This window comes from Nicotiana sylvestris, chromosome 3 (genome assembly GCF_000393655.2).
Source record: "Nicotiana sylvestris chromosome 3, ASM39365v2, whole genome shotgun sequence".
Classification (NCBI taxonomy): domain Eukaryota; kingdom Viridiplantae; phylum Streptophyta; class Magnoliopsida; order Solanales; family Solanaceae; genus Nicotiana; species Nicotiana sylvestris.
The window spans coordinates 214,535,893-214,563,776 of record NC_091059.1 but is presented as its reverse complement, the minus strand read 5'-3'; the positions used below and the strand labels follow the sequence as shown (position 1 = coordinate 214,563,776).

General features: G+C 37.9%; 1 protein-coding gene across 1 annotated transcript; it reads right to left on the bottom strand.

Moving 5' to 3' along the window:
* On the bottom strand, positions 1-26,679 carry LOC104219490 (uncharacterized). Its single transcript, XM_070170569.1, has 3 exons — positions 26,360-26,679; positions 550-1,897; positions 1-360 (listed from the first exon to the last, which is right to left on the bottom strand). Exons 1-3 carry the CDS (start codon positions 26,677-26,679, stop codon positions 1-3), a joined length of 2,028 nt encoding a protein of 675 aa, XP_070026670.1.
* Between the last annotated feature and the right edge of the window lie 1,205 nt (positions 26,680-27,884).

Below are 27,884 nucleotides of genomic sequence, written 5' to 3'. Positions count from 1 at the left end.
TTAATTCAAGCACTTTCTTAGTAGAAATAGAACTAGAGGGAAAAGGACGTTTGCCATAGGACAAATAACACATGGAGTGGAGAATTTGGAACACTTGGATATAGAAACTGATGAAACATTTTTCATATTGTTAAAGGGCATATGGCCTAATCTGTAGTGCCACAGCTTCTCTTTTACAATTGAATCAGAAAAACTAAAACATGAACGCAAACTATGATTGGAAACAGAATTCCTTCTTGGAATAAAAACACTTCTAAACTTAGGTGAACTCTTAGACACTGGTGTTGTATGTCTGGATCTGAGAATGTAGAGGCCCCCTTCCTCTTTACCAATCTCCAGTGGGCTCTTCATTGAAGGGTCCTGTAGAAGAAAACATAAAAAAGGTGTGAATAAAACATATTGCTTGAGTTGTCTGCACAACTTGTGCACAGACAACAGATTATATTTGAAGGATGGAATGTAAAGAACATTTCGAAGAATCAGATTAGGCAAAAGAAAAATAGTTCCTGAATGAGTGACCTGAATTCTGTAAGAGTTTGGGAGTTTTACCATGAGAGGTTTAGCCAAGGTTTTTAAATCTGTAAAAAAATCTTTGTTGAAAGACATATGTTTTGTTGCTCCACTATCCAATATCCAAGACTCATCATTGATTTGAATTAAACAGGCTAAATCTTCAAATAAATTGGTCATACCAGCATAGCTCACATTTGCTGCAACATCAGAGGTTCCTGCACTGTTTTGTCCCACTTTCACTTGCTGAAGAAGATGCAGCAGCTCAGCCACATTTTCCTTGGTGAGATTCTGAACTCCTGATGCACTTTCTGCTCCCTGTTCATTTTCTTCATTTGAAAAGGAAGCTTTGTTTTCCTGGGCACCTTCTTGAAATCTTTTCTCCCTTGTGAACTTGAAATCAGCTGGAAACCCATGAATTCTATAGCACTTCTGTATGCTATGTCCAGGCTTTTTGCAATAGGAACAAATTCCTAAATATTTCTTAGATTCAAAACTTATTTTCTGCATCCTGTTCTCATTAATTTTTCTGAAATTTCCTAGTTGGTTTGCAGTAATGAATGAGGCAGATTCCCCTGAGTATGCAGGGGTAGCATGTATCTCCCTCTGTTTCTCATCTTGAATCACAAGAGAGTATGCCTGTCCAATGGAAGGTAAAGGTGATGACAATAATATGTTACTCCTTACCCCAATAAATATATTATTTAGTCCCATTAGGAACTGTAATAGTCTCTCATCTTTGTGTGCTTTCAAGCTTTTGACTTTTGCACCACACTCACACTCACAAACACAAGCAGAAAATGTATTGAGTGCATCTAGTTCATCCCATAGGCTTTTCATTTTGGTGAAGTAAGTTAATACACTTGAATTACCTTGCACCACTGAACTTAATTCCTTTTGTAATTGGAACAACTTTGCTCCATTTGCCTGTCCAAATCTGTCTTCTAGGTCACTCCATAAATCCTTTACACTTTGTGAATAGAGCACACTCTCAGCTATCTCTTTGGACAGGGAGTTGAGAAGCCATGAAAGTACCATATCATTACATCTACCCCAGGCCTGCTGGATTACAGAATCAGCCTTAGGGATAATAAGAGTACCATCGATAAATCCCAGATTGTTTTTTGCAGACAAGGCAATGATAACTGCCCTTCTCCAACCTCCATATCCTTTTCCATCAAAAGCTGAGGATACAAGGTTCATCCCTGGATAGTCAGAAGGATGAAGGTAGTAAGGGTGAGTAGAGTCAATCACTCCTGAAGTAATGGTAACTGTAGGTGCAAGAACATTAGTGGTGGCAGCAGAAGCAGAAGCTAGAGTATCAGCTGACTCCGGTGAAGTAACCATAGCAGATAAGCTTAAGAGAAGAAGAAAAACTGATTTATGACTGAGAAAGCATAAAAAGATAGCAGAATTAAACCTGCTCTGGTACCATGAAAAATGAGAGAATTAATTGAAGATTTCTTCTTTTGTATATTCAATGATTGAATTGTATTAAGTGTACAACCCCAACTTTATATACAGAATGAATGTTTTAGGGCAACATACTATATTGCCAAGTGGCAATGTCCTATTAGCTAGGATAAAGTTGTACATAAAAGAAATAAAAGGATGAAGAAAATAATTAAAATACAAAGGTATGGGGAAAATAAGTAAAATATAAAATAACATGTGCTATACACTATGTTCTTACAATAGTTGGACAGGGCAGACCCATAAGTGGGCTAAGGGTGACCAGGCCCAATTGTTGGAGCATTGTTAGCACAATAATTAGGTAGCACAACAATTAGGCTCAAGGCCCAAAATACCACCTCAAACCCTCACGTCCAAAACCGAATGGCCTCTGTCATCTTCATCGACTCCAACAAGGAGGAAGTATTGAAGAATCTCCCCTTATGGGTTAAGCTCCCAAACTTACTTTTGACCGACTAGGGAGTTGACTCTTTGAGTCGAATTGGAAGTGGGCTAGGGACACATATTTCTGGTGATGAATGTACCACTAAAGTGGAGAGGACCTCATATGCCAGAATTCTTGTGGAAATAAATATTACCAGGCCATTACCTACGAAGATAATAGTGAGAGATCCAAATGGAAGACAATTTGAGCAAGCAGTTAACTATGATTGGAAACTTGTGTATTGTAACACATGTTTATAATTGGGTTGCCAAAACAAGATAGTAATGTAGCAACAACAAGCCAAACAACCAAAGCAAAGACAGGAATGGAAACCTAAGGAGCAGAACAACTCAGTGACCGAAAGTGAAGGACCACAAGTAATTGTGGACAATAGGAAACTAGAAACTAGTCAAGCTATAAAAGAAGACATCCAAGCTCAAAAGAAAACAAATGGTAAAGAGGAGCAGTGGCAGGAAGTAAGGGAAAAAATCTGCTGCTAAAAATAACCATGTTGCTGCTGAAGAGAGATTGGTTATGAGAAATGGTTTTACTGCTCTTACTAGAGAAAATGCTCATCAGACAAGTATTGGCACTAGTAGAATGGAAGGAGTGCAGCGTAGTCGTGGGGTTTTGGAGGAGGTTGTACTACCAGACCAATTATTTTATGAAGCTGATCACCTGGAATATTAGAGGCTTGAATAAAGTCTATAAGCAAAAGGAGATGTAGAGGTTTATCAGGGAAAATAGTATTAGTATTATTGCTATAGTATAACATAGGGTGCAAGAAAAGTATTCAAGTAAGATTCTAAATAATATAGCCCCTAAGTGAAAATGGTGTACAAACTATGAACCTGGAGGCAGAGGAAGGATATGGATAGTGTGGGGACCTAATAATTTTTTTTTTACTATGATAGGTGAAAACCTTAGTATATTCATGGAGAGGTACTCTTATTTTCTAGCAGACAAGAATTCACTTTCACAACTGTATATGGATTACACGCAGTAGAGACAAGGAAAAGCTTATGGGTGGATTTGCTAAGTTGGAGCCTCTCTCAACAAAGTCCTTGGCTATGTAAAGAGGCAGATCCAGTATTTGAATGTAGCGGGGGCACCGCTATTGACATATATATGTCAGCTAGTAATGGCAAAATCTGATGTGCTAACTCCTTGAAAACTTAGTGACTTTGAGTCAATGATCGAAAGGATGTTCAAAAATATCAAAAACTTAGTCTAATAAGATCAATATTAAAGGTCTATTAAGCAGTTCAAGCAGAGTCTCAGTCACTGTCGTTCAAATATCTGCTACTTTGCCGAAGTGATCCTTGAAGGCTAAAGGATTTTTGGAGTTTTTTATTACTGTTTTGGAATTTTTTTTATTGAATTACTTATTTTTATACATGTCAAGAAAATGGTAATGCTTATAAAAATAATTATCAGGATAAAGAAGGTGATTGGTTTCTTGGTAATGGAATATCTTATTCCCCTTCTAATTTTTTTTTGATATATTTTTATGTCTCTTTCTTACCTTTTCGATGTCTAGAAAGATATTTCTCAAAAAGAGTTTCAAACTATTTTGTGTAGAAGTTGACTACTATGTATTAGTGCTAAAATAATTATTCATAAATTTAGAAAAAATAAAGAAAAAAGCTGAGTTAAGCACTAAATACATGATACTATTATATCTTGAAATCAAAGAGAAAAAAAATAATCAAATAAAGCGCTAGTATTGGGTTTCGAACCCAGGTCATATAGTTAGTAAGGCAATAAAAGTTGCATGCCCAACCAGCAAAGCAATCTATCTTTTGTTTGAAGGGGCACATCAAAATTATTTTTAAGGGGTCCTTGTCGTATATACAAATATATATACACGATTTTTGCCGAGGCTAGCGGGTTCCGTTTGACCCCTCTATGTCCCTTGTAGGTCCGCCTTTGACTATGTACGGGTGATTTTAATACAATCTTATCAGTAGATGACAGAAGCAATAGGAATCCAATAGAAGAATGGGAAATCTGAGATTTTAAAGAGTTTCTAATAAATGCAGGAATGTCTGAAATGAGAACAATAGGGAGAAGCTTCACGTGGACAAACTCTCACGTATTTAGCAAAATAGATAGGGCGATAGTTAACTCTGAATGGATAACCAATATGCCACAATTGGATGATGTAATTATGGATCCTTATTTCTCAAATCACTCTCCCCTATGTGTCAAATTTGGAGATGAACCACATAACTCTAGGCCTTTCAAGTACTTCAACCATTTGGCAGAACATAAAGAGTATTAACGGTAGTTGCAAGGGTCTGGGAAAGACAAAAAATAGCACAAATGCCTGGAGTATGGATGAAATTGAAAGAAGTAAGAAGAGAGTTAAAGAGGTTGAATGTTACTGAGTTTGCCGCAATTGATGCAAAAGTGAAACAGGCCAGACACCAACTAAAGGAGGTATAAGAGAAAATGAGAACTAACTACGTACATTCAAACTTGTTTGAAGAGGAGAAGGAACTGAAGAAGCAGCTGGAGAAATGGGTCAATATTGAAGAAAGTATTTTCAAACAAAAATCCAGAAACCAATGGTTAAAATTGGGAGACTCAAACTCTGCTTTTTTCTTTGACAGTATGAAGAATAGAGTTAGTCAAAACAAGATTAGGAGTCATCGAAATAGTACAAACAATGGATGCAACTGAAAGTGAAGTAGTAGAATTCTACAAAGAATTACTTGGCTCATCTGCAGAAGCCATGCCAGCTATTTAGCCGAGTACTACGAAAGAAGGTAAGGTGCTTAATAGATGTCAACGACTGAAACTCATAGATGTCACACCTCCTTTTTCTGCCCCCGCTAGGGTACAAGGGAGTTTTTCCAATTAAAGGACGATCGAAACGGGATTTATTTATTTATTTCAGAGTCGCCACTTGGGAGATTTAGGGTGTCCCAAGTCACCAATTTTAATCCCGAATCGAGGAAAAGAATGACTCTGTATTATAGTCCGCGAACCAGAAATCCGGATAAGGAATTCTGTTAACCCGGGAAGGTATTAGGCATTCCCGAATTCCGTGGTTTTAGCACGGTCGCTCAATTGTCGTATTTGGCTCATTTATCTGATTTTTAAACAATTAAGAACTTATATGCAAATTTAACTTTTAAAAACCGTTTTTATCATTATTTAATTTATACAAAATTGCAACGTCGTGAAAACGCATCTCGAACCACGCCACAACCAGTGCACATGTGATTTGTTGACGCATTTTTGACTTCGTCAAGATCGTGATTTGGGTTGCATAAATGTACACCCGTATTTAAGAAAAAAACCTTATTAAATATGCGCCAAAATATTACGCGTTATGATACTATTAGGTAGGACTGTGAATTTTACTAAATTGCCCATCTCGGAATCTAGGTATTTTCTTATATTTTAAAAAAAAAATAAGATTGGAGGACTGCAACTTTTGTATTATTTATATTTATTATTTTTTAGCGAGATCCTCCCTTATTTTATGAATACCCTTTAATGACTACATCTTTATTATTACTAAGTTTGTCTATAATTATGAAGTCAATCTCTACATACTTAAAAATAACATATTAATTACTAATTTAAAACAAATATTAATGGAAAGTAATATTACTAAAATTATAATTACAAACAACATGGAATTGTCAAAAAAAAACAAAAAAAAACTAATTATCCCATAGTTGGATTAAAATTCATATTATTAGTATGACTTAAGCTTATTGAAATTAATTATTTACAAATACTGAAAATTAAAAAAAAACTTGATTACTAAACCATATTTCTAAAATTAAAACAATTTAACCTTAACTAACCTTGTTTTAATTCATATCATGTCCTAATACTTGATTCGCAAACTAATTCATGTTTTAACTGAAATTAACTACATGATTCCGATTAACTTAACGTTGACAAAAAAACCTTATGAATAAAGAACTTAGTCAATTTTTGCCAAACTGATTCCATAACGCCATTTTTACGTTATTTCTTCTATTTTGATTATTAAACAGTTTTAATTAATAATCAGGCTTAAATATATTTCCTAATAATCCGGTTAAGGCGTTATTTAATATATCGCTATAATCATGCCTAATGACAGTGATTTACAGAATAATAATACATGAAATAATCTAAATACAATTAAAAAAATTAAAACTAAATTAGAAATTTAACATTCCGTTCTTCATTTCAGCTTACAAAATGCCAAAATTACAGTTGTGTACCTGGTATTGCCAATATAAGAAGAAGAAAGTCAGCCATGCAATACGTAACACAACAACAACAATAATAACCAGCAATCCAGTCAACAAAAATCCCAGTGACAGATTTGAAAATCAAAATAAAATCCAGAAACACTGTCAACCAAACAACGGACAGAAACCAAGGGAATTTTCATATTTGAAAAGCTAATTAATGTTTAACCCTTAATTTCTAAACCCGTATATCAGAATATTTATCAGGTGTGCACTACTCTCTCTTCTAATTTTCAGCTCTTTTCTTTGTATTTTTTTTCCTTTCTTGAAAGTTATAATATTTTTCGGATTTTTTCTTTCTCTCTTAAATATTCAGCTTTTTTTTCTCTATTCTCTCTCTTCTTCTTTTTTTCAAATCTGATTTCAAGACCTCTATATATATTCCATCCCAGAAATCTTTTAATCAATTAAAATCAACCCATTTTCTCCTACCAAACCCATTATCTTCTCACTCATCCCCATTACATTAAATAAGTATATCACATCACCCCATAATATTTTGTCCCTCATGCCTAACATAAACAAATACAAGATTCTCCCACACTAAAATTTGTCTTGTCCCCCTTTTATATTAAATAACTATATCACAATCCACCCCATTTCATTTTGTCCCCCATGCTTCACATAAAAAATTACAAAATGTACAATTCCTAAACTACCCCTCCGACCTTACTGAAATTACCATACTACCCCTGAACGTACTGCAAATTACCAAACTACCCCATCAGCTATAACAAATCAATTAATCACATTCAACCAAAATATAGCCAATATGACCAATTTCTACACAAATTTAAACAACAAATCACATGAACATGATTTCTGAACCATTTCAACAACAAATCACATGAACACAAATTAAACAACAAAGAACAACTAAAATTTGATTGAACAATATTTTTTTAGCAACAAACAATCCTATTTTCAGATTCAACAACAACAATAACAAACAAGTATATTCAGATTTCTAAATTCAATAATATTGAACTTAAAATCAACTCTAACAACATTACAACAAACAATTCCTATATTAAACTTAAACAAGATTATGAGACAAACTCAAGAAATAATCATAAATGATAAACAATAAACAAGAAAATCAAACTATACAAATTTCGGATTCAAGATCAACCAAACAAAGTATGAACATAAATGAAAAGATTCAACAATAATAACAAACAAACTTTATTCAAACTTCGAATTAAACTTAAACAAAACAAATAAACATATTCAAATCACTAATCTTCAAATAATCAATTAATCTTTCTTAAATTAAATCCAACAAAATTTATAACAAAGATACATGATCCAAAAATTAAAACCAAAACATAACTTCGCATTAAATTACTAAATTAAAAAACGAACTTCAAACAAGATGAACATGAACTAAATCTATATTAACAACAAACAACGGATTTAAACGATTTAAACTAAATCTAACAATATTAAACTTAAACTAACAATTCTTTTTTTTTACAAAAATAAAATTAACATGAAATAAACTGAAAAACAATTAATTAAATTTTCATTTGAATCTGAAAATTAAACCAACAAAACATATGAACAAACTAAAAAATTATTTCAACGATGAACAAACAAAACAAGAATTGAATCATTTATCGATTTTGGATCCGAAAAATATCAAACAAATTACGGACAAAAAATGAAACTTAAATCAACTAACTGGATCGAAACAATGACGAACTTGAACGGAAACAAATCTGCCCGGAAGCTTCGAAACTAAAATAACTCAAATCTGCCCCAAATTTTTGTATGTTTTCCGGTTGATTTTAAGCGATGAGGCAACAACGTTTGGTTGTAGCAGAAGCCACAACAATGGAGGACAAAGAAGCAGCAGCAGCCCGAAGGAGATGACGTGAAGCAGCAGCAGCCCGAAGCAGCGAGCAGCAGCACGGCGCGGACAACAATGGACGACGACATGGTCGACGTCGAAGCTCGTCCATGGCTGGACGTAGTAAAAGGCAGAAGAAGCTGGAACGCAGCAACGACAGTGGCAGCAGCTGGAAGAAAACGAAGCAGCAGAGGCGACGTGGGCAGCCATGGCGCAGGCAGTAGTGGCATGACGACGATAGTCGTTTGGAGCGAAGAACGAAGAAGAGGCAGCCGTTGCGTGTGTGATTTTTTTTTCCGTTGTGTATGTGTGTGTATGTGTTGACGTGTGTGTGTGGCATGAGGGTAAGGGGGAAAGGGCAGTCATAGAAGGGGGGGGGGAACCATGGGGGGGGAGCTTAAGGAAGAAGAAGAAAGAGAGAAAGAGAAAAGGGGGGGGGTAGTTTAGGTTAGTTTTTAGGGTTTTTCATTTTTTTTATTTTTTTTTTGAAATGTAAGATAATAGGGGTGTTGGGTTATGGGGTTATGGATCGGGTCGACCCGGTTTGAAATGGACCGGGTCATGGGGAAGATTGGACAATTATTTGGGCTTGGGGTTGAAATTTGAAGAAATGGTCCAATCCGATTTTTCTTTATATTTTTGCTCTTTTTCTTCTTTTATTTTTCTACAACTAAATTATAAAAATACTTAAATTATTATTAAGAACTAAATTAAGTTATAAAAGCGCAAATTAATTCCCAATAACAATTAACGCATAATTAAGTAGTAATTAAGCATAAAATTGTATATTTGGACACTAAATGCTAAAAATGCAAAAGATGCATATTTTTGTAATTTTTTTAATTTTTGTAAAACAAACTTAATTACTAACAATTGTAGGATTAAATCCTAAATGCAAATACGACATATTTTTGTATTTTTTATTAATTTAACAAATAAACATGCACAAGACAAATACAAATAATTACACAAAAATACCACAAAATTGAACACCAAGAAAATCATTTTATTTTTGAATTTTTTGGGAGTAATTCTCATATAGGGCAAAAATCACGTGCTTACAGCTGCCCCTCTTTGCCCGAAGACACGAAGGGTTTTCGTGCAAAGATATAGCGAGCGATTTTTGCCCATCCGAGTACTCCGTGTGAAGCATTTTTTTTTTGAAAAAGATTTGACCGAACCTTTGCTTCAAAGGTTTCCTACATATCCTGGGCTAAACAGGAATCAGGTCAATGTAGTTCGGGAAGTTTTGGTAGCTGGGACTACCGTGGGACTGCAATGTTACTGTTGTTGCATGCTATTACCACTGCTTACCGATCTCCTTGTTACACCGTGCTTAAAAGAAAACAAGAAGCTAGGCTAGACTGCAGTTTGTTCTTGTTGCCTTGCTTTCTTGTCTGCTTGCGTTTCTTCCGGTGTTTTTCTTCCTTTTGACACATGAACTTGAGTTTGTGCTGGGACCTCTTGTTGCAACCTTCTGCTTCCCAGTGCTGGGGAGTTTTATTGTTTCCTGCTGGGGATTCCTGGTGTAACCCTCTGTTTTATTGTCCTCTGACTTGATCTTGAAATGTATGCCTCTGTTGTATGGGCGGGCTCCCAACTTCAATACTTGAAAATTAATACTGAAATGTATTCCTCTGTTATATGGGCGGGCTCCCAACTTCAATGCTTGAAATGTAAAGACTGAAATGTATTCCTCTGTTATATGGGCGGGCTCCCAACTTCAACACTTGAAATGAAAAGACTGAAATGTATTCCTCTGTTATCTGGGCGGGCTCCCAACTTCAATGCTTGAAATGTAAAGACTGAAATGTATGCCTCTGTTATCTGGGCGGGCTCCCAACTTCAATGCTTGAAATGTAAAGACTGAAATGTATGCCTCTGTTATCTGGGCGGGCTCCCAACTTCAATGCTTGAAATGTAAAGACTGAAATGTATGCCTCTGTTATCTGGGCGGGCTCCCAACTTCAATGCTTGAAATGTAAAGACTGAAATGTATGCCTCTGTTATCTGGGCGGGCTCCCAACTTCAATGCTTGAAATGTAAAGACTGAAATGTATGCCTCTGTTATCTGGGCGGGCTCCCAACTTCAATGCTTGAAATGTAAAGACTGAAATGTATGCCTCTGTTATCTGGGCGGGCTCCCAACTTCAATGCTTGAAATGTAAAGACTGAAATGTATGCCTCTGTTATCTGGGCGGGCTCCCAACTTCAATGCTTGAAATGTAAAGACTGAAATGTATGCCTCTGTTATCTGGGCGGGCTCCCAACTTCAATGCTTGAAATGAAAAGACTGAAATGTATTCCTCTGTTATCTGGGCGGGCTCCCAACTTCAACTCTTGAAATGTAAAGACTGAATGTATGCCTCTGTTATCTGGGCGGGCTCCCAACTTCAATGCTTGAAAAGTATTCTGTTCTCCAGGCAGACTCCTGATTGCTAAATTTGAAATTTGAATGTCTCTATTCTCCAGGCGGACTCCTGAGTTCAACCAATAAATCGCCATTTTATTCTTCAAGGGGGCTCCTGACTTCAACCAATAAATCGCCATTCTGTTCTTCAGGGGGCTCCTGACTATTTAAAATTTGAATTGTATTCCCTTATTCTCCAGGTGGGCTCCTGATTGCTAAATTTGAAATTGAATGTCTCTATTCTCCAGGCGGACTCCTGACTTTTAAAATTTAAACTGTATGTCTCCGTTCTTCAGGCGGACTCCTGATTATTTAAAATTTGAATTGTATTCCCTTATTCTCCAGGTGGGCTCCTGATTGCTAAATTTGAAATTGAATGTCTCTATTCACCAGGCGGACTCCTGACTTTTAAAATTTAAACTGTATGTCTCTGTTCTTCAGGCGGACTCCTGACATCAAACTTGAAAAGTATGTCTCTGTTCTCCAGGCGGACTCCTGATTGCTAAATTTGAAATTGAATGTCTCTATTCTCCAGGCGGACTCCTGATAACTTGCATTTATCCTGATTAGTGCTTGTTTTTCCCTCCTGGAGAATTCCTCCTCAACAACTAACTTTTCTCCCCCTGATCAATCAAAGAAAATTTCGTCAGTTTAAAACGGTGGTTAGTTGATGGCATTCTTGCTGAAAAATCCTTCCACTGCCTTGCTTTGTGTTGACTAATTTCCACGCACTGACCCTGAACCGCTTGACTTTCTGACCAACTTTTAAATTTCCCAACCTCTGGCGACCTAAATGTTTTACACCCCTGCTGTTATTTCACTTTTCTGACCTTTTTGTTTGAGCTTTCGCCTTTCCCACGACATTTCCCAATCATTTCACCGATGAAACTTCCGTTAATTCCCTGTATTCCACTTGACATCAAGTTGTTTTTGACATGCTCTGACCACGTTGTGCTTTACAATTCTAGAAGCTGGTAGTGAACTTTGAAGTCCTTTCTGCTTGCATTGAACAAAACTGGCACTGAGAAATCCGGATAAGGAATTCTGTTAACCCGGGAGAAGGTGTTAGGAATTCCCGAGTTCCGTGGTTCTAGCACGGTCGCCCAACTGTCATATTCGACTTGATTGTCTGATTTTATACAATTATGAACTTATGTACAAATTTTAACCCTTAGCCGCTTTTATTATTATTTATTTATTGTTATTACTTTACGGAGAATTGCAACATTGTGAAAACGTATTTCAAACCACGTCGCAATCAATGCACCCATGGTTATCGACACATTTCGACTCCGTTGAGATTTGGATTTGGGTTACATAAATGCACACCCATATTTAAGAAAATGATTTGTTAAAGACGCGCCTAGAACGACTAGCGTATTGTTGTTTTGGGAAAGACCGTAAAATTTCTCTAGACGGCCAACTCCGATGTTCTAAGTATTTAATGCATACATTTGTGAGGGCCCCGCAATCTATACATTTTACTAGGCGAGACTCATCTCATTTATTTTAAGTGGACAAATCCTAAAGTGACTACATTTTTCTATTAAAATTAGTCTCTAAAATAAAGAAAGAAAATCTTAATTAATTGCGAGCTTAAAAATAATAACACATAACATACTAATTGCTAGATTAAGACAAATATTAATAAAAAGGAATTTTACTAAAAATAAATAAAAAATTCAAAATTGTAAAAAATTTACGAAGTTCGACAATTAAAAAATCAAAAGATCCTGATTATAGCTAACTTAAAGCTTACATTGTTATAAAAAAAACTATTGAAATTAGTTATTCAAAACCATTTAAAACTAGATTTAACCATAATTACTAAAGCTTATTAAAAAGTTTATTAAACTTAAACGTTGACTCATCTTGCTCAAACTCGCACCTAATGGATTAACGCTCTTAGCCTTGCCACGTTGAATCGCCTATTAAAACATCATTTCAGTTTTTTTTTTAAAATGAAAATATTTTGTAAATAAATATATTTTTTTATTTTTTACAAATTTCTTTTTCAAGTTTTTTTTTTCAAAAAAAAAAAAGAAAACTGAATAAATGATGAAAAAAATAAAATAATAATAATAAAAAAAGGGAAAATATTTTGTAAGCCTGCAGATTCTACAGAATTATTGGCATATTATGTTTGCCTAATATTTGCGGGCCTTTGTTATTAACAAAATTTAAAGATAGAAAAAAAACTCAAATTGCTTCTATTTCAAAATTTGCAAATTCAAATCTAGAGTTTACTAACCTTCCCTCAAATTAAGTCGGTTTCCCGTATTGAATATTTACTAACGATTTGAATGCGATTTTAAGCTAAAAAATTAACAAAGCCGAAACTAATACTTATGGTGTTCATACTGACACCCATCCACTAGTCCCACAGTTTAATATTTCACATAATAAATACTTCTACCATTTACATAACATGAGACACGTAATGAATATTTAACTAAAAATGCGAATATTCTATAATTAAAAAAAACTTAAATCTTCCGGCCATTTCATTTCATCTTCAATACATATGTTGAAATGATTCAGAGTAGTGTACCTGGTATTTGAATACAAAGAAAGGAAGAATAGGATCAGCAGCAGTAGCAACAGCGCGACAACAACAAACAATCAACAGTCAGAAAACCCAGTAGTAGACTTGAAAACCGAACAGAAATTCCAGCAACCACCCAATAAAGCAATAACAAAGGACCAACAGTTAATTCAAGAAACCAATTGAAAATCCCGGAAGCAAACAATAGGCAGAAATCACACTCAGGAATATACGGAAAATAGTATTCAGATATTTTAGAAATCCTCTTCTTCAAGATTAAAAGTATGTTATTATCTACTCTTTAGTTCTGAAATTTTTTATCTCTCCCAAAAAATTCTCCTCTTTTAAGTGTCAAATGAGTCTCTTATATACCCAAAGCAAGACCCAATATTCTTCTACTATGTGCACTCTTTAACTTTTATTATTACCCACACTTTTATTTTAGTAAAAGTAGTCAACGTGGGCCCCCCGTGTTCTCTCTTTTTGAAAAGTAGTCAAAGTGGACCCCCGTGTTCCCTTTTTTTGAAAAGAAGACATTATTACCCACCTTTTCCTTTTTGCTTTTATCATTATGTCTGGTCCCCACCATAATTAAATAATTCGTAATTGGTTAATTTCCGTTTTACCCCTAAATCTACTGTTACGCCTCGATTCAAAATCTGTTTAACTTCAAAATTATCTAAGAACCTAAAATTAAATTACCATCTATAACCAATCCTTAATCCAGTTCAACCAACGAATTCCAACTTAAACTATGAACAACGAATCAACAATCGGAATTATTTTGACTGAACGATATTTTTTAATAACACATATAGTTGCATATTCAACAATATTAACAAACAAATATATTCAAATTAAACAAAATAAATGAACAGATTCAAATCACTAAAACTCAACTAATCAATTAATCTTCAAATTAAATCCAACAATATTATAACAAAGATTCATGATTCAAACAAAATCAAAAATTACAAACCAAAACATAAACTCACATTAATTCACTAGATTAAAACGAACTTCAAACAATCAATAAACACGAATTAAATCTAAATTAAACAACAAAGAACAGATTCAAGCGATTAAACTAATATATTTCTATATTACAACTTAATTCTTTTAAACGAATAAAATAAACTGAAGAAGAAATAATTGATTGAATTTCAACTTGCATCTAACCATATTAAAATTAAACTAACAATTTCTTTTACAAAAATAAATAAAAACACATGAAACAAACCAAAATAAGTAATTAATTTCAATTTATTATAACAACATTAAAAATTAAACTAATAATTTCTTTTACAAAAACAAATAAAACACATGAAATAAACTGAAAAACAATTAATTAAATTTCAATTCGAATCTATCAACATTAAAATCAAACTAACAATTTCTTTTATAAATTAGACTAAAATTGAGCTAACAATTTCTTTTACATACTAACAATTTCAATTTGAATCTAACAACATTAAAATTAAACTAACAATTTTCTTTTTGAATCCAACAACATTAAAATTAAACTAACAATTTCTTTTACAAATTAAAATAAAATTAAGCTAACAAATTCTTTTACATACTAACAATTTCAACTTGAATTTAACAACATTAGAATTAAACTAACAATTTTCTTTTTGAATCTAACAATATTAAAATTAAACTAACAATTTCTTTTACAAAAATAAATAAAAGCACATGAAATAAACTGAAAAACTAATTAATCAAAGTTCCATTTAAATCTGAAAATTAAATCAACAAAAAATATGATCAAACTAGAAAATTAATTCAACGATAGACACGAACAAAACAAGAATCGAACATTTATCGATTTTAGATACGAGAATATCAAAACAAAAATACGGGCAACATGAAACTCAAATCTACTAACCGGATCGAAGCGACAACGAACTCGAACGGAAAGTAGTTTGGTTGTTTGGAAGAGGACGAAGAAGGAAGCATGACAGCAATGCGAGACAATGGAGAAATGCAACAGCAGCGTCGGAGAAGAAGAAGCAACAAATAGGTGACGATCTGAAGAAGAAGACAGTAGCAACGACGAGCGGAGAAGGCCAGCGACGATGTGAAACATGGAGGAGAAACAGTAGCACTGGGCAGAAGCCATGGCTGGAACAACTCGACGGATGAAGAAGGAGAAGCAGCAGTAGCGACGAGCGAAGAAGAAGAAACAACGGGCAACAATACGACGGGATCTTGTGCTCGTTTGAAGAGCTTGGAGACGCAGCCATGGCGGACAGCAGTGATGGGATCTTTTGATCATTTTGAAGAGCTGTAGACGCAGCCATGGCGGGCAGCATGTGTCGAGGAAGAAGAAACAACGAGCGACATGAACTTGAAGAAGAAGAAACCATCGCGATCTTGAAGAAGAAGAAGAAACACGGGCAGCGGGTGTGTGTGTGTTACGTCGCCGTGGTTGTGTGTATGTATGTGTTGTCGACGTGGTTGTGTGTGTGGCGTGGGGATGAAGGGAACGGGAGAGGGGAATCCATGGGAGGGGCTTTGAGCTCTTTGGAGAAGAAGAGAGAAAGAGAGGAAGAAGAAGAGGGGGGGGGGGTGCGGGTAGTCTTAGGTTTTTTTGGTTTATTTTTTTTGTTTTGTTTTGTTTTGTTTTATATGAAAAATGAAAGAAAAGGGGGTTTGGGGTCTTTTGGGTTATGGACTGGGTCGACCCAGTTCGAAATGGACTGGGTCGTGGGGAAGGTTGGACAATTTTTTGGGCTTGTGGTTTGAAATTGAAGAAGAGGCCCAATTCCGATTTTCTTTATATTTTCGCTCTCTTTTCTTCTTTTATTTTTCTAAAACTAAATTATAAAAATACTTAAATTATTATTAAGAACTAAATTAAGTTATAAAAGCGCAAATTAACTCCCAAAAACAATTAACGTACAATTAAGTAATAATTAAGCATAAAATTGTATAATTGGACATTAAATGCTAAAAATGCAAAAGATGCCTTTTTTTGTAATTTTTAATTTTTGTAAAACAAAATTAATTACTAACAATTGTAGGATTAAATTCTAAATGCAAATACGACATATTTTTGTATTTGTTTATTTATTTAACAAATAAACATGCACAGACAAATATAAATAATTATCCAAAAATGTCACAAAAATCTCAAAATTGTACACCAAGGAAAATCATTTTATTTTGAATTTTTGGGAGTAATTCTCATATAGGGCAAAAATCACGTGCTTACAGCTGCCCCTCTTTGCCCGCAGACACGAAGGGTTTTCGTGCAAAGATAAAGTGAGCGATTTTTGCCCATCCGAGTACTCCGTGTGAAGCATTTTTTGAAAAAGATTTAACCGAACCTTTGCTTCAAAGGTTTCCTACATATCCTGGGCTAAACAGGAATCAGGTCAATGTAGTTCGGGAAGTTTTGGTAGCTGGGACTACCGTGGGACTGCAAAGTTACTGCTGTTGCATGCTATTACCACTGCTTATCGATCCCCTTGTTACACCGTGATTAAAAGAAAACAAGAGGCTAGGCTAGACTACTGATCATAAAATCTCATCTATCTTTAACTCGTTCTTGTTGTCCTGCTTTCTTGTCGGCTTGTGCTTCTTCTGGTGCCTTTCTTCCGAGAACTTGGGGATGAAACTGGCCTCTTGCTTTTCTGAATACCAGTTTTCATCATTTTGTTCGGTCCGCTGGGGATATGGCCTCCTTCATTAAGCTTTTCAGTGGTTCCTCTGGGGATACGGCTTTCTTCATCAGATTTGTTATGCTGGGCATAATTTGATGTTCATAGGCCGCTTCTTTCAAGACGCGTCATTCTTCCTTTTGACTCATGCGCTTGAATTTGTGCTGTGACCTCTTGTTGCAACCTTCTGCTTTCCGGTGCTAGGGATTTTTTATTGTTTTCTGCTGGGGATTCCTGTTGTAACCTTCTGCATTCCGGTGGGTTACTGATTTATAGATATGCAGTATAAGACTGAAAGTATTCCTCTCGTTATACAGGTGGGTGCCTGAGTGAAAAATATGAAATGTATGCCCGCATTATACTGGTGAGCGCCTAGGACATGAAATGAAAAACTGAAAGGCATGCTCGCATTACACTGGTGGGCGACCGAGGACATGAAATGAAAAAGATAGAAATATATTCCCGCATTATACTGGTGGGTGCCTAGGACATGGAAATGAAAGACTGAAATGTATGTCGGCATTATACTGGTGGGCGACCGATAAAATGAAAACAAAATGTATGCCCGCATTATACTGGTGGGCGACCGAGGACATGAAATGAAAAGACAGAAATGTATTTCCGCATTATACTGGTGGGCGCCTAGAACAGGAAATGAAAAACTGAAAGGTATGCCCGCATTATACTGGTGGGCGACCGCGGACATGAAATGAAAAGACAGAAATGTATTCCCGCATTATACTGGTGGGCGCCTAGAACAGGAAATGAAAACTGAAAAGTATGCCCGCATTATACTGGTGGGCGACCGAGGACATGAAATGAAAAGACAGAAATATATTCCCGCATTGTACTGGTGGGCGCCTAGAACAGGAAATGAAAAACTAAAAGGTATGCCCGCATTATACTGGTGGGCGACCGAGGACATGAAATGAAAAGACAGAAATGTATTCCCGCATTATACTGGTGGGCGCCTAGAACAAGAAATGAAAAACTGAAAGGTATGCCCGCATTATACTGGTGGGCGACCGAGAACATGAAATGAAAAGACAGAAATATATTCCCGCATTATACTGGTGGGCGCCTAGAACAAGAAATGAAAAACTGAAAGGTATGCCCGCATATACTGGTGGGCGACCGAGGACATGAAATGAAAAGACAAAAATGTATTCCCGAATTATACTGGTGGGCGCCTAGAACAGGAAATGAAAAAACAAAAAGGTATGCCCGCATTATACTGGCGGGCGACCGAGGACATGAAATGAAAAGACAGAAATGTATTCCCGCATTATACTGGTGGGCGCCTAGAACAGGAAATGAAAAACTGAAAGGTATGCCCGCATTATACTGGTGGGCGACCGAGGACATGAAATGAAAAGACAGAAATGTATTCCCGCATTATACTGGTGGGCGCCTAGAACAGGAAATGAAAAACTGGAAGGTATGCCCGCATTATACTGGTGGGCGACCGAGGACAAGAAATGAAACGACAGAAATGTATTCCCGCATTATACTGGTGGGCGCCTAGAACAGGAAATGAAAAACTGAAAGGTATGCCAGCATTATACTGGTGGGCGACCGAGAACATGAAATGAAAAGACAGAAATGTATTCCCGTATTATACTGGTGGGCGCCTAGAACAGGAAATGAAAAACTGAAAGGTATGCCCGCATTATACTGGTGGGTGACCGAGGACATAAAATGAAAAGACAGAAATGTATTCCCGCATTATACTGGTGGGCACCTAGAATAGGAAATGAAAAAACAAAAAGGTATGCCCGCATTATACTGGCGGGCGACCGAGGACATGAAATGAAAAGACAGAAATGTATTCCCGCATTATACTGGTGGGCGCCTAGAACAGGAAATGAAAAACTGAAAGGTATGCCCGCATTATACTGGTGGGCGACCGAGGACATAAAATGAAAAGACAGAAATGTATTCCCGCATTATACTGGTGGGCGCCTAGAACAGGAAATGAAAAACTGAAAGGTATGCCCGCATTATACTGGTGGGCGACCGAGGACATGAAATGAAAAGACAGAAATGTATTCCCGCATTATACTGGTGGGCGCCTAGAACAGGAAATGAAAAACTGAAAGGTATGCCCGCATTATACTGGTGGGCGACCGAGGACATGAAATGAAAAGACAGAAATGTATTCCCGCATTATACTGGTGGGCGCCTAGAACAGGAAATGAAAAACTGAAAAAGGTATGCCCGCATTATACTGGCGGGTGACCGAGGACATAAAATGAAAAGACAGAAATGTATTCCCGCATTATACTGGTGGGCGCCTAGAACAGGAAATGAAAAACTAAAAGGTATGCCCGCATTATACTGGTGGGCGCCTAGAACAGGAAATGAAAAACTGAAAGGTATGCCCGCATTATACTGGTGGGCGACCGAGGACATGAAATAAAAAGATAGAAATGTATTCCCGCATTATACTGGTGGGCGACCGAGGACATGAAATGAAAAGATAGAAATGTATTCCCGCATTATACTGGTGGGCGCCTAGAACAGGAAATGAAAAACTGAAAGGTATGCCCGCATTATACTGGTGGGCGACCGAGAACATGAAATGAAAATACAGAAATATATTCCCGCATTATACTGGTGGGCGCCTAGAACAGGAAATGAAAAACTGAAAGGTATGCCCGCATTATACTGGTGGGCGACCGAGAACATGAAATGAAAAGACAGAAATGTATTCCCGCATTATACTGGTGGGCGCCAAAAATAGGAAATGAAAAACTGAAAGGTATGCCCGCATTATACTGGTGGGCGACCGAGAACATGAAATGAAAAGACAGAAATGTATTCCCGCATTATACTGGTGGGCACCTAGAACAGGAAATGTAAAAACAAAAAGGTATGCCCGCATTATACTGGCGGGCGACCGAGGACATGAAATGAAAAGACAGAAATGTATTCCCGCATTATACTGGTGGGCGCCTAGAACAGGAAATGAAAAACTGAAAGGTATGCCCGCATTATACTGGTGGGCGACCGAGGACATGAAATGAAAAGACAGAAATGTATTCCCGCAGTATACTGGTGGGCGCCTAGAACAGGAAATGAAAAACTGAAAGGTATGCCCGCATTATACTGGTGGGCGACCGAGAACATGAAATGAAAAGACAGAAATGTATTCCCGCATTATACTGGTGGGCGCCTAGAACAGAAATGAAAAACTGAAAGGTATGCCCGCATTATACTGGTGGGCGACCGAGAACATGAAGTGAAAAGACAGAAATATATTCCCGCATTATACTGGTGGGCGCCTAGAACAGGAAATGAAAAACTGAAAGGTATGCCCGCATTATACTGGTGGGCGACCGAGAACATGAAATGAAAAGACAGAAATGTATTCCCGCATTATACTGGTGGGCGCCTAAAACAGGAAATGAAAAACTGAAAGGTATGCCTGCATTATATTGGTGGGCGACCGAGAACATGAAATGAATAGACAGAAATGTATTCCCGCATTATACTGGTGGGCACCTAGAACAGGAAATGAAAAAACAAAAAGGTATGCCCGCATTATACTGGCGGGCGACCGAGGACATGAAATGAAAAGACAGAAATGTATTCCCGCATTATACTGGTGGGCGCCTAGAACAGGAAATGAAAAACTGAAAGGTATGCCCGCATTATACTGGTGGGCGACCGAGGACATAAAATGAAAAAACATAAATATATTCCCGCATTTGGGCACCTAGAACAGGAAATGAAAAAACAAAAAGGTATGCCCGCATTATACTGGCGGGCGACCGAGGACATGAAATGAAAAGACAGAAATGTATTCCCGCATTATACTGGTGGGCGCCTAGAACAGAAATAAAAAACTGAAAGGTATGCCCGCATTATACTGGTGGGCGACCGAGAACATGAAATGAAAAGACACAAATGTATTCCCGCATTATACTGGTGGGCGCCTAGAACAGGAAATGAAAAACTGAAAGGTATGCCCGCATTATACTGGTGGGCGACCGAGAACATGAAATGAAAAGACAGAAATGTATTCCCGCATTATACTGGTGGGCGCCTAGAACAGGAAATGAAAAACTGAAAGGTATGCCCGCATTATACTGGTGGGCGACCGAGGACATGAAATGAAAAGACAGAAATGTATTCCCGCATTATACTGGTGGGCGCCTAGAACAGGAAATGAAAAACTGAAAGGTATGCCCGCATTATACTGGTGGGCGACCGAGGACATGAAATGAAAAGACAGAAATGTATTCCCGCATTATACTGGTGGGCGCCTAGAACAGGAAATGAAAAACTGAAAGGTATGCCCGCATTATACTGGTGGGCGACCGAGGACATAAAATGAAAAAACATAAATGTATTCCCGCATTATACTGGTGGGCGCCTAGAACATAAATGAAAAACTGAAAGGTATGCCCGCATTATACTGGTGGGCGACCGAGGACATGAAATGAAAAGAGAGAAATGTATTCCCGCATTATACTGGTGGGCGCCTAGAACAGAATTGAAAAACTGAATGGTATGCCCGCATTATACTGGTGGGCGACCGAGAACATGAAATGAAAAGATAGAAATGTATTCCCGCATTATACTGGTGGGCGCATAGAACAGGAAATGAAAAACTGAAAGGTATGCCCGCATTATACTGGTGGGAGACCGAGAACATGAAATGAAAAGACAGAAATGTATTCCCGCATTATACTGGTGGGCTCCTAGAACAGGAAATGAAAAACTGAAAGGTATGTCCGCATTATACTGGTGGGTGACCGAGAACATGAACTGAAAAGACAGAAATGTATTCCCGCATTATACTGGTGGGCACCTAGAACAGGAAATGAAAAAACAAAAAGGTATGCTCGCATTATACTGGCGGGCGACCGAGGACATGAAATGAAAAGACAGAAATGTATTCCCGCATTATACTGGTGGGCGCCTAGAACAGGAAATGAAAAAATGAAAGGTATGCCCGCATTATACTGGTGGGCGACCGAGGACATAAAATGAAAAAACATAAATATATTCCCGCATTATACTGATGGGCGCCTAGAACAGGAAATGAAAAACTGAAAGGTATGCCCGCATTATACTGGTGGGCGCCTAGAACAGAAATGAAAAACTAAAAGGTATGCCCGCATTATACCTGTGGGCGACCGAGAACATGAAATGAAAAGACACAAATGTATTCCCGCATTATACTGGTGGGCGCCTAGAACAGGAAATGAAAAACTGAAAGGTATGCCCGCATTATACTGGTGGGCGATCGAGAACATGAAATGGAAAGACAGAAATGTATTCCCGCATTATACTGGTGGGCACCTAGAACAGGAAATGAAAAACTGAAAGGTATGCCCCCATTATACTGGTGGGCGACCGAGAACATGAAATGAAATGACAGAAATGTATTCCCGTATTATACTGGTGGGCGCCTAGAACAGGAAATGAAAAACTGAAATGTGTTCCCTTGTTATACAGGTGGGCGCCTAATGGTAAGTAATAACTTGAATTTGTTTCCTCGTGTCTGCGAGAAAATTTTCAACGGTGGCAGAAAATTTTCTGCCCCAGTTCTGGTGCTTTTCCTTGTGTCATGTTTTTCGCCATTAATAATACTTCCTTTTCCTGCTTCAAATCAAATAAAATTTGTTAGTTTTAAAACACTGTGAGTGGTCGTGCCACTCCTGCTGGGGATGGTTCCTTCCTTATTCCTGTTTGGCATTCCCAAAACTTGTTAGGATGATGTTATTCGCTGGGGATATCATTCTGCTGGGGATGGTTTTTCCATTTATCACTTCTCCGTTCTGTTTCTCGAAACTTGCTGGGGGTTATTTTGCTGAAAATGCATTTTCCTTTCCTCCCTTACCGCTCTGCGTTGTTCAACTACCTCGGAACTTTGGTCGATAATCGGTCGGAGTTTTCCTAGGAATTCTCTTGGATCTTAGCCCACAATTTCTTCAACTTGTTGTTTTTCCGGTTCTTTCCCGTGCTTTCCTTGCCATTTTAGACCAATATTATTCGGCCTTGCAACCAACATCTTTTGTCTTATTGCCTTGTCTCTGGCCTGTCCTCTTTTTATTTTGCATTGTACCATTTTGGCAACTGGTAGTAAGCTTTGAAAGAACTTTCTAAAAAATAAATTTCTGGAGAAAGTCTTTTAAACAAAGAAATGAAAGGATAGAAAAAGAGAAAATCTTTCTGAACAAATGCTGGAGAAAAGAAAAGAAATGAACTTATCTGGGTGGTATAACCGATTCCAACGATTATGTCGTGCATTCCGGATTAATCAACCCAATCTATTTGTGTCGATCAATCTTTCTGATGTCCTCACTTGCTAGGGATAAATAGGTGTCCCAATTCTTCGCAAAATGCGGATTCCTTCCGCCAATCTATCTTGTCGTCTCATAGTGCCCTTCGAGGGGTTTTCACTGATAAGACTCTCTCAGTTCTCACAGCTCCCGTCGCCTTATGGTGCCTGTGAAGGTTTTCACCGATAAGACTCTCTCATTTTGCTTCTCTCAGCCGGGGATTGGAGTATTGCCGGTAAGATTCTCTCTGTTGGGAATTCTTATGGCTATCAATTCTTTCAGCTCATGATTCTTATTCGGTCGGGGACCAACGTGTTATCCTGGACTTTCACTTGACTGTCTTGGCACCTCTCGAATATTGATCGGGAGGTCTTTTTTGGGATATCAGTATGGGTTTTATGTGGGACTTAAAAGAAAGGATATAAAAATTCAAAATAACTTTGATGGGTGAAATATTACAACTCTTGGAATCAAAACCTTCTCTTTTTTTTTAAATTTTAAACATAACTTCTGCCCCAGTTTTTATCGGGGAATTTTTGACTTTTGTTACATTACGACCGAGCCGTGAGGCGCCTACGTATCCTCTTTGAGGAATCAGGCCGAACGTAGTTCATTCGGTTCCATTATTTTCTTTTGCGAACTTCCTCTTTTCTTTTTTTTTTTGTTATTATTTTCCTTCTTTTTTTTCATTATATTTCATTTTTTGTTAATGATTTCAAGAGAGGGGTATGAAAGAATAAGTAAGGCTTAAAGGGGTAAAGCAAGGGTAACAGTGTTTGGATAGAAGAAAGAATTGCCTCTGTCATTTCATTATCCGATAAACACCAAGTACAGACAGACAAATAAACAACAAAAGAGAATTACACGTAATATCTCTTGACTGCATCAGAATTGATAGCCATGTCGATGCATCTTCCTTCGACATCTGTCAGACATAAAGCGCCACTGTATAATACTCTGGTCACGACATACGGCCCTTGCCAATTCGGGGCGAACTTGCCTTTTGCCTCAATCTGATGTGGGAGGATCCGTTTCAATACCTGCTGCCCCACTTCAAATTTCCTGGGGCGCACCTTCTTATTGTATACTCTTGCCATTCTCTTCTGATATAATTGGCCATGGCATACTACTGCCAATCTTTTTTCATCAATTAAGCTCAACTGCTCTAGTCGGGCTTTGACCCATTCATCATCATCAATCCCGGCCTCAGCGACAATTCGAAGGGATGGAATTTCAACTTCTGCTGGTATTACTGCTTCAGTTCCGTATACCAACAAATAAGGAGTCGCACCTATTGAAGTACGAACAGTAGTGCGGTATCCCAACAATGCAAATGGTAGCTTTTCATGCCATTGTCTAGATCCTTCAACCATTTTCCTCAATATCTTCTTTATGTTTTTGTTGGCTGCCTCAACCGCTCCATTCTCCTTGGGCCTATACGGGGTGGAATTACGGTGTGTAATCTTATACTGTTCACATACTTCTCTCATCAAGTTGCTGTTAAGATTAGCACCATTGTCCGTGATTATCACTTTCGGGATCCCAAATCTACAGATGATATGGGAATGGACAAAATCCACCACTGCCTTCTTGGTTACTGACTTGAAAGTTTTGGCTTCAACCTACTTAGTGAAATAATCGATGGTTACCAGAATGAACCTGTGACCGTTCGAAGCTGCCGGCTCAATAGGCCCAATGACATCCATGCCCCATGCCACAAATGGCCATGGTGTTGACATTATGTGCAATTCCGTTGGTGGAGAATGAATCAGATCTCCGTGGATTTGACACTGATGGCACTTTCGCACGAAACTGATACAATCATGCTCCATAGTGAGCCAATAATATCTTGCTCGCAGAATCTTCTTTGCCAATACATATCCGCTCATATGGGGCCCACAGACTCCAGCATGTACATCTGTCATCACTATCGTGGCTTGACCCGCATCAATACATCTCAGCAATCCCAGATCTGGGGTTCTTTTGTACAACATTCCTCCGCTGAGGAAAAATCCATTTGCCAGTCGTCGAATGACTCTCTTTTGATCTCCGGTTGCCTGCTCCGGATATATCCCCATCCTGAGATATTCCTTGACATCATAAAACCATGGTTCTCCATCTATTTCTTCTTCTATCACGTTGCAGTAGGCATGCTGATCACGAACCTGAATATGCAACGGGTCAACATGGATTTTGTCTGGATGGTGCAACATCGATGCCAAAGTGGCTAAAGCATCGGCCACCTCATTATTAACTCTCGGGATGTGTCTGAACTCAACTAATCGAAATTGCTTGCTCAGATCGTGCAAACATTGTCGATAAGGTATAAGCTTTAAATCACGTGTTTCCCATTCACCCTGAATCTGATGTACTAGGAGGTCCGAGTCTCCCAAGACCAAGATGTCCTGAACATCCATGTCTGCAGCCAATCGTAGGCCCAAAATGCATGCCTCATATTCAGCCATGTTGTTGGTACAATAGAAACGTAGCCGAGCTGTAACAGGATAGTGATGTCTTGTTTCAAAAATAAGTACTGCTCCTATTCCAACTCCTTTCGCATTCGCAGCCCCATCAAAGTAAAGCTTCCATCCTGGTTCCTCAGTCAGTTCTAACTCCTCTATATGCATCACTTCTTCATCTGGAAAATACGTCCTTAAAGGCTCGTATTCTTCATCAATAGGATTCTCAGCCAAGTGATCAGCCAATGCTTGCGCTTTCATGGCCGTCCTCGTCACATAGTCAATGTCGAACTCTGTGAGTAATATCTGCCATTTTGCCAATCTCCCTGTGGGCATAGGCTTCTGGAAAATATACTTCAATGGATCCAGGCGTGAAATAAGGTAAGTGGTGTATGATGACAGATAATGCTTGAACTTCTGTGCTACCCAAGTTAGGGCACAACATGTCTTCTCAAGCTGAGTGTACTTGACCTCATAGACTGTAAACTTCTTGCTGAGATAATAGATGGTTTGCTCTTTCCTTCCTGTGATGTCATGTTGCCTCAGTACGCACCCAAATGAATTCTCCATTATCGTTAGATAGAGAATCAACGGTCTTCCTGGTTCAGGTGGAACCAACACGGGTGGGTTTGACAGATACCCCTTGATTTGGTCGGAGGCTTCCTGACATTCTGTCGTCCACTCTATTGCAGCATCTTTCCTCAGTAGCCGAAAAATGGGTTCACAAGTCGCTGTGAGCTGAGCGATGAACCTTTTGATATAGTTCAACCTTCCCAATAGACTCATTACTTCTGTTTTATTCCTCGGGGGCGGCAATTCCTGGATGGATTTGATCTTTGACGGGTCCAACTCAATGCCTCGCCGACTGACGATGAATCCCAACAGCTTTCCAGATGGAACACCAAATGCACATTTGGTTGGGTTGAGCTTAATGTCATACCTTCGAAGTCTTTCAAAAAACTTCCTAAGGTCTGTTACGTGGTCTTCCTGACACTTGGATTTGATGATCACATTATCTACGTACACCTCAATCTCTTTGTGCATCATATCATGGAACACAATAGTCATTGCTCTCATGTACGTTGCCCCAGCGTTCTTTAAACCGAATGGCATTACCCGATAGCAATAAGTCCCCCATGGCGTAATGAAACCTGTCTTCTCTGCATCTTCTTCATCCATCAGAATCTGATGATACCCGACATAGCAATCCACAAAAGATCCGATTTCTCGTCCGGCGCAATTGTCGATCAAGATATGGATATTAGGTAAGGGAAAGTTATCTTTTGGGCTGGCCCTGTTCAGATTACGGTAGTCGACGCATACCCTGATCTTCCCAACTTTCTTTGGTACTGGCACCACATTAGCTAACTAATCAGGATATCGAGTGACCCGAATAACCTTTGCTTGCAGCTGCTTGGTTACTTCTTCTTTAATCTTCACACTCATATCTGTCTTGAACTTCCTCAATTTCTACTTGACGGGAGGGCATGCCGGGTCAGTGGGTAATTTGTTAACCACTAACTTTGTGCTTAAACCCGGCATGTCATCATATGATCACGCAAAAACATCTTTAAACTCAATGAGTGCTTTGATTAGTTCTTCCCTGATGCTAGGCTCAATGTGGATGCTGATTTTGGTTTCCCTGACATTGTCGACATCCCCCAAATTGACTGCTTCAGTGTCACCCAAATTGGGCTTAGGTTTCTCTTCGAACTGGCTCAACTCTCTGTTTATCTCTTCGAAGGCATCATCCTCCTCGTATTCTGATTCATCATCGTAATCAATCTCTTGTGCGATTAATTCAGAATCAGATTGATTATTTAGACTGGGTTGAAGATCCGTTGTGCATGCCACATCGTTAGTACCAGTGCAAAGGGAACTGTTCAGAAATAAAAGAAGAAGAAAAAAAATTAAAACAAAACAAGAAAAGGAAACTTTCAATCTTTATTAAAATGCAGGATAACAGAGTTTCACACTTTTACTGAATAAAA

Coding starts and splice junctions, on each gene's coding strand:
- LOC104219490 (XM_070170569.1), bottom strand. CDS start 26,679: ATGAGTCTATTGGGAAGGTTGAACTATATCAAAAGGTTCATCGCTCAG. Junction 1,898..26,359: donor TTTACAGTCTATGAGGTCAA/GTACACTCAGCT, acceptor ATGCTTTCTCAG/TCATAAATCAGTTTTTCTTC. Junction 361..549: donor CCTTGGCTAAACCTCTCATG/GTAAAACTCCCA, acceptor TTTCTTCTACAG/GACCCTTCAATGAAGAGCCC.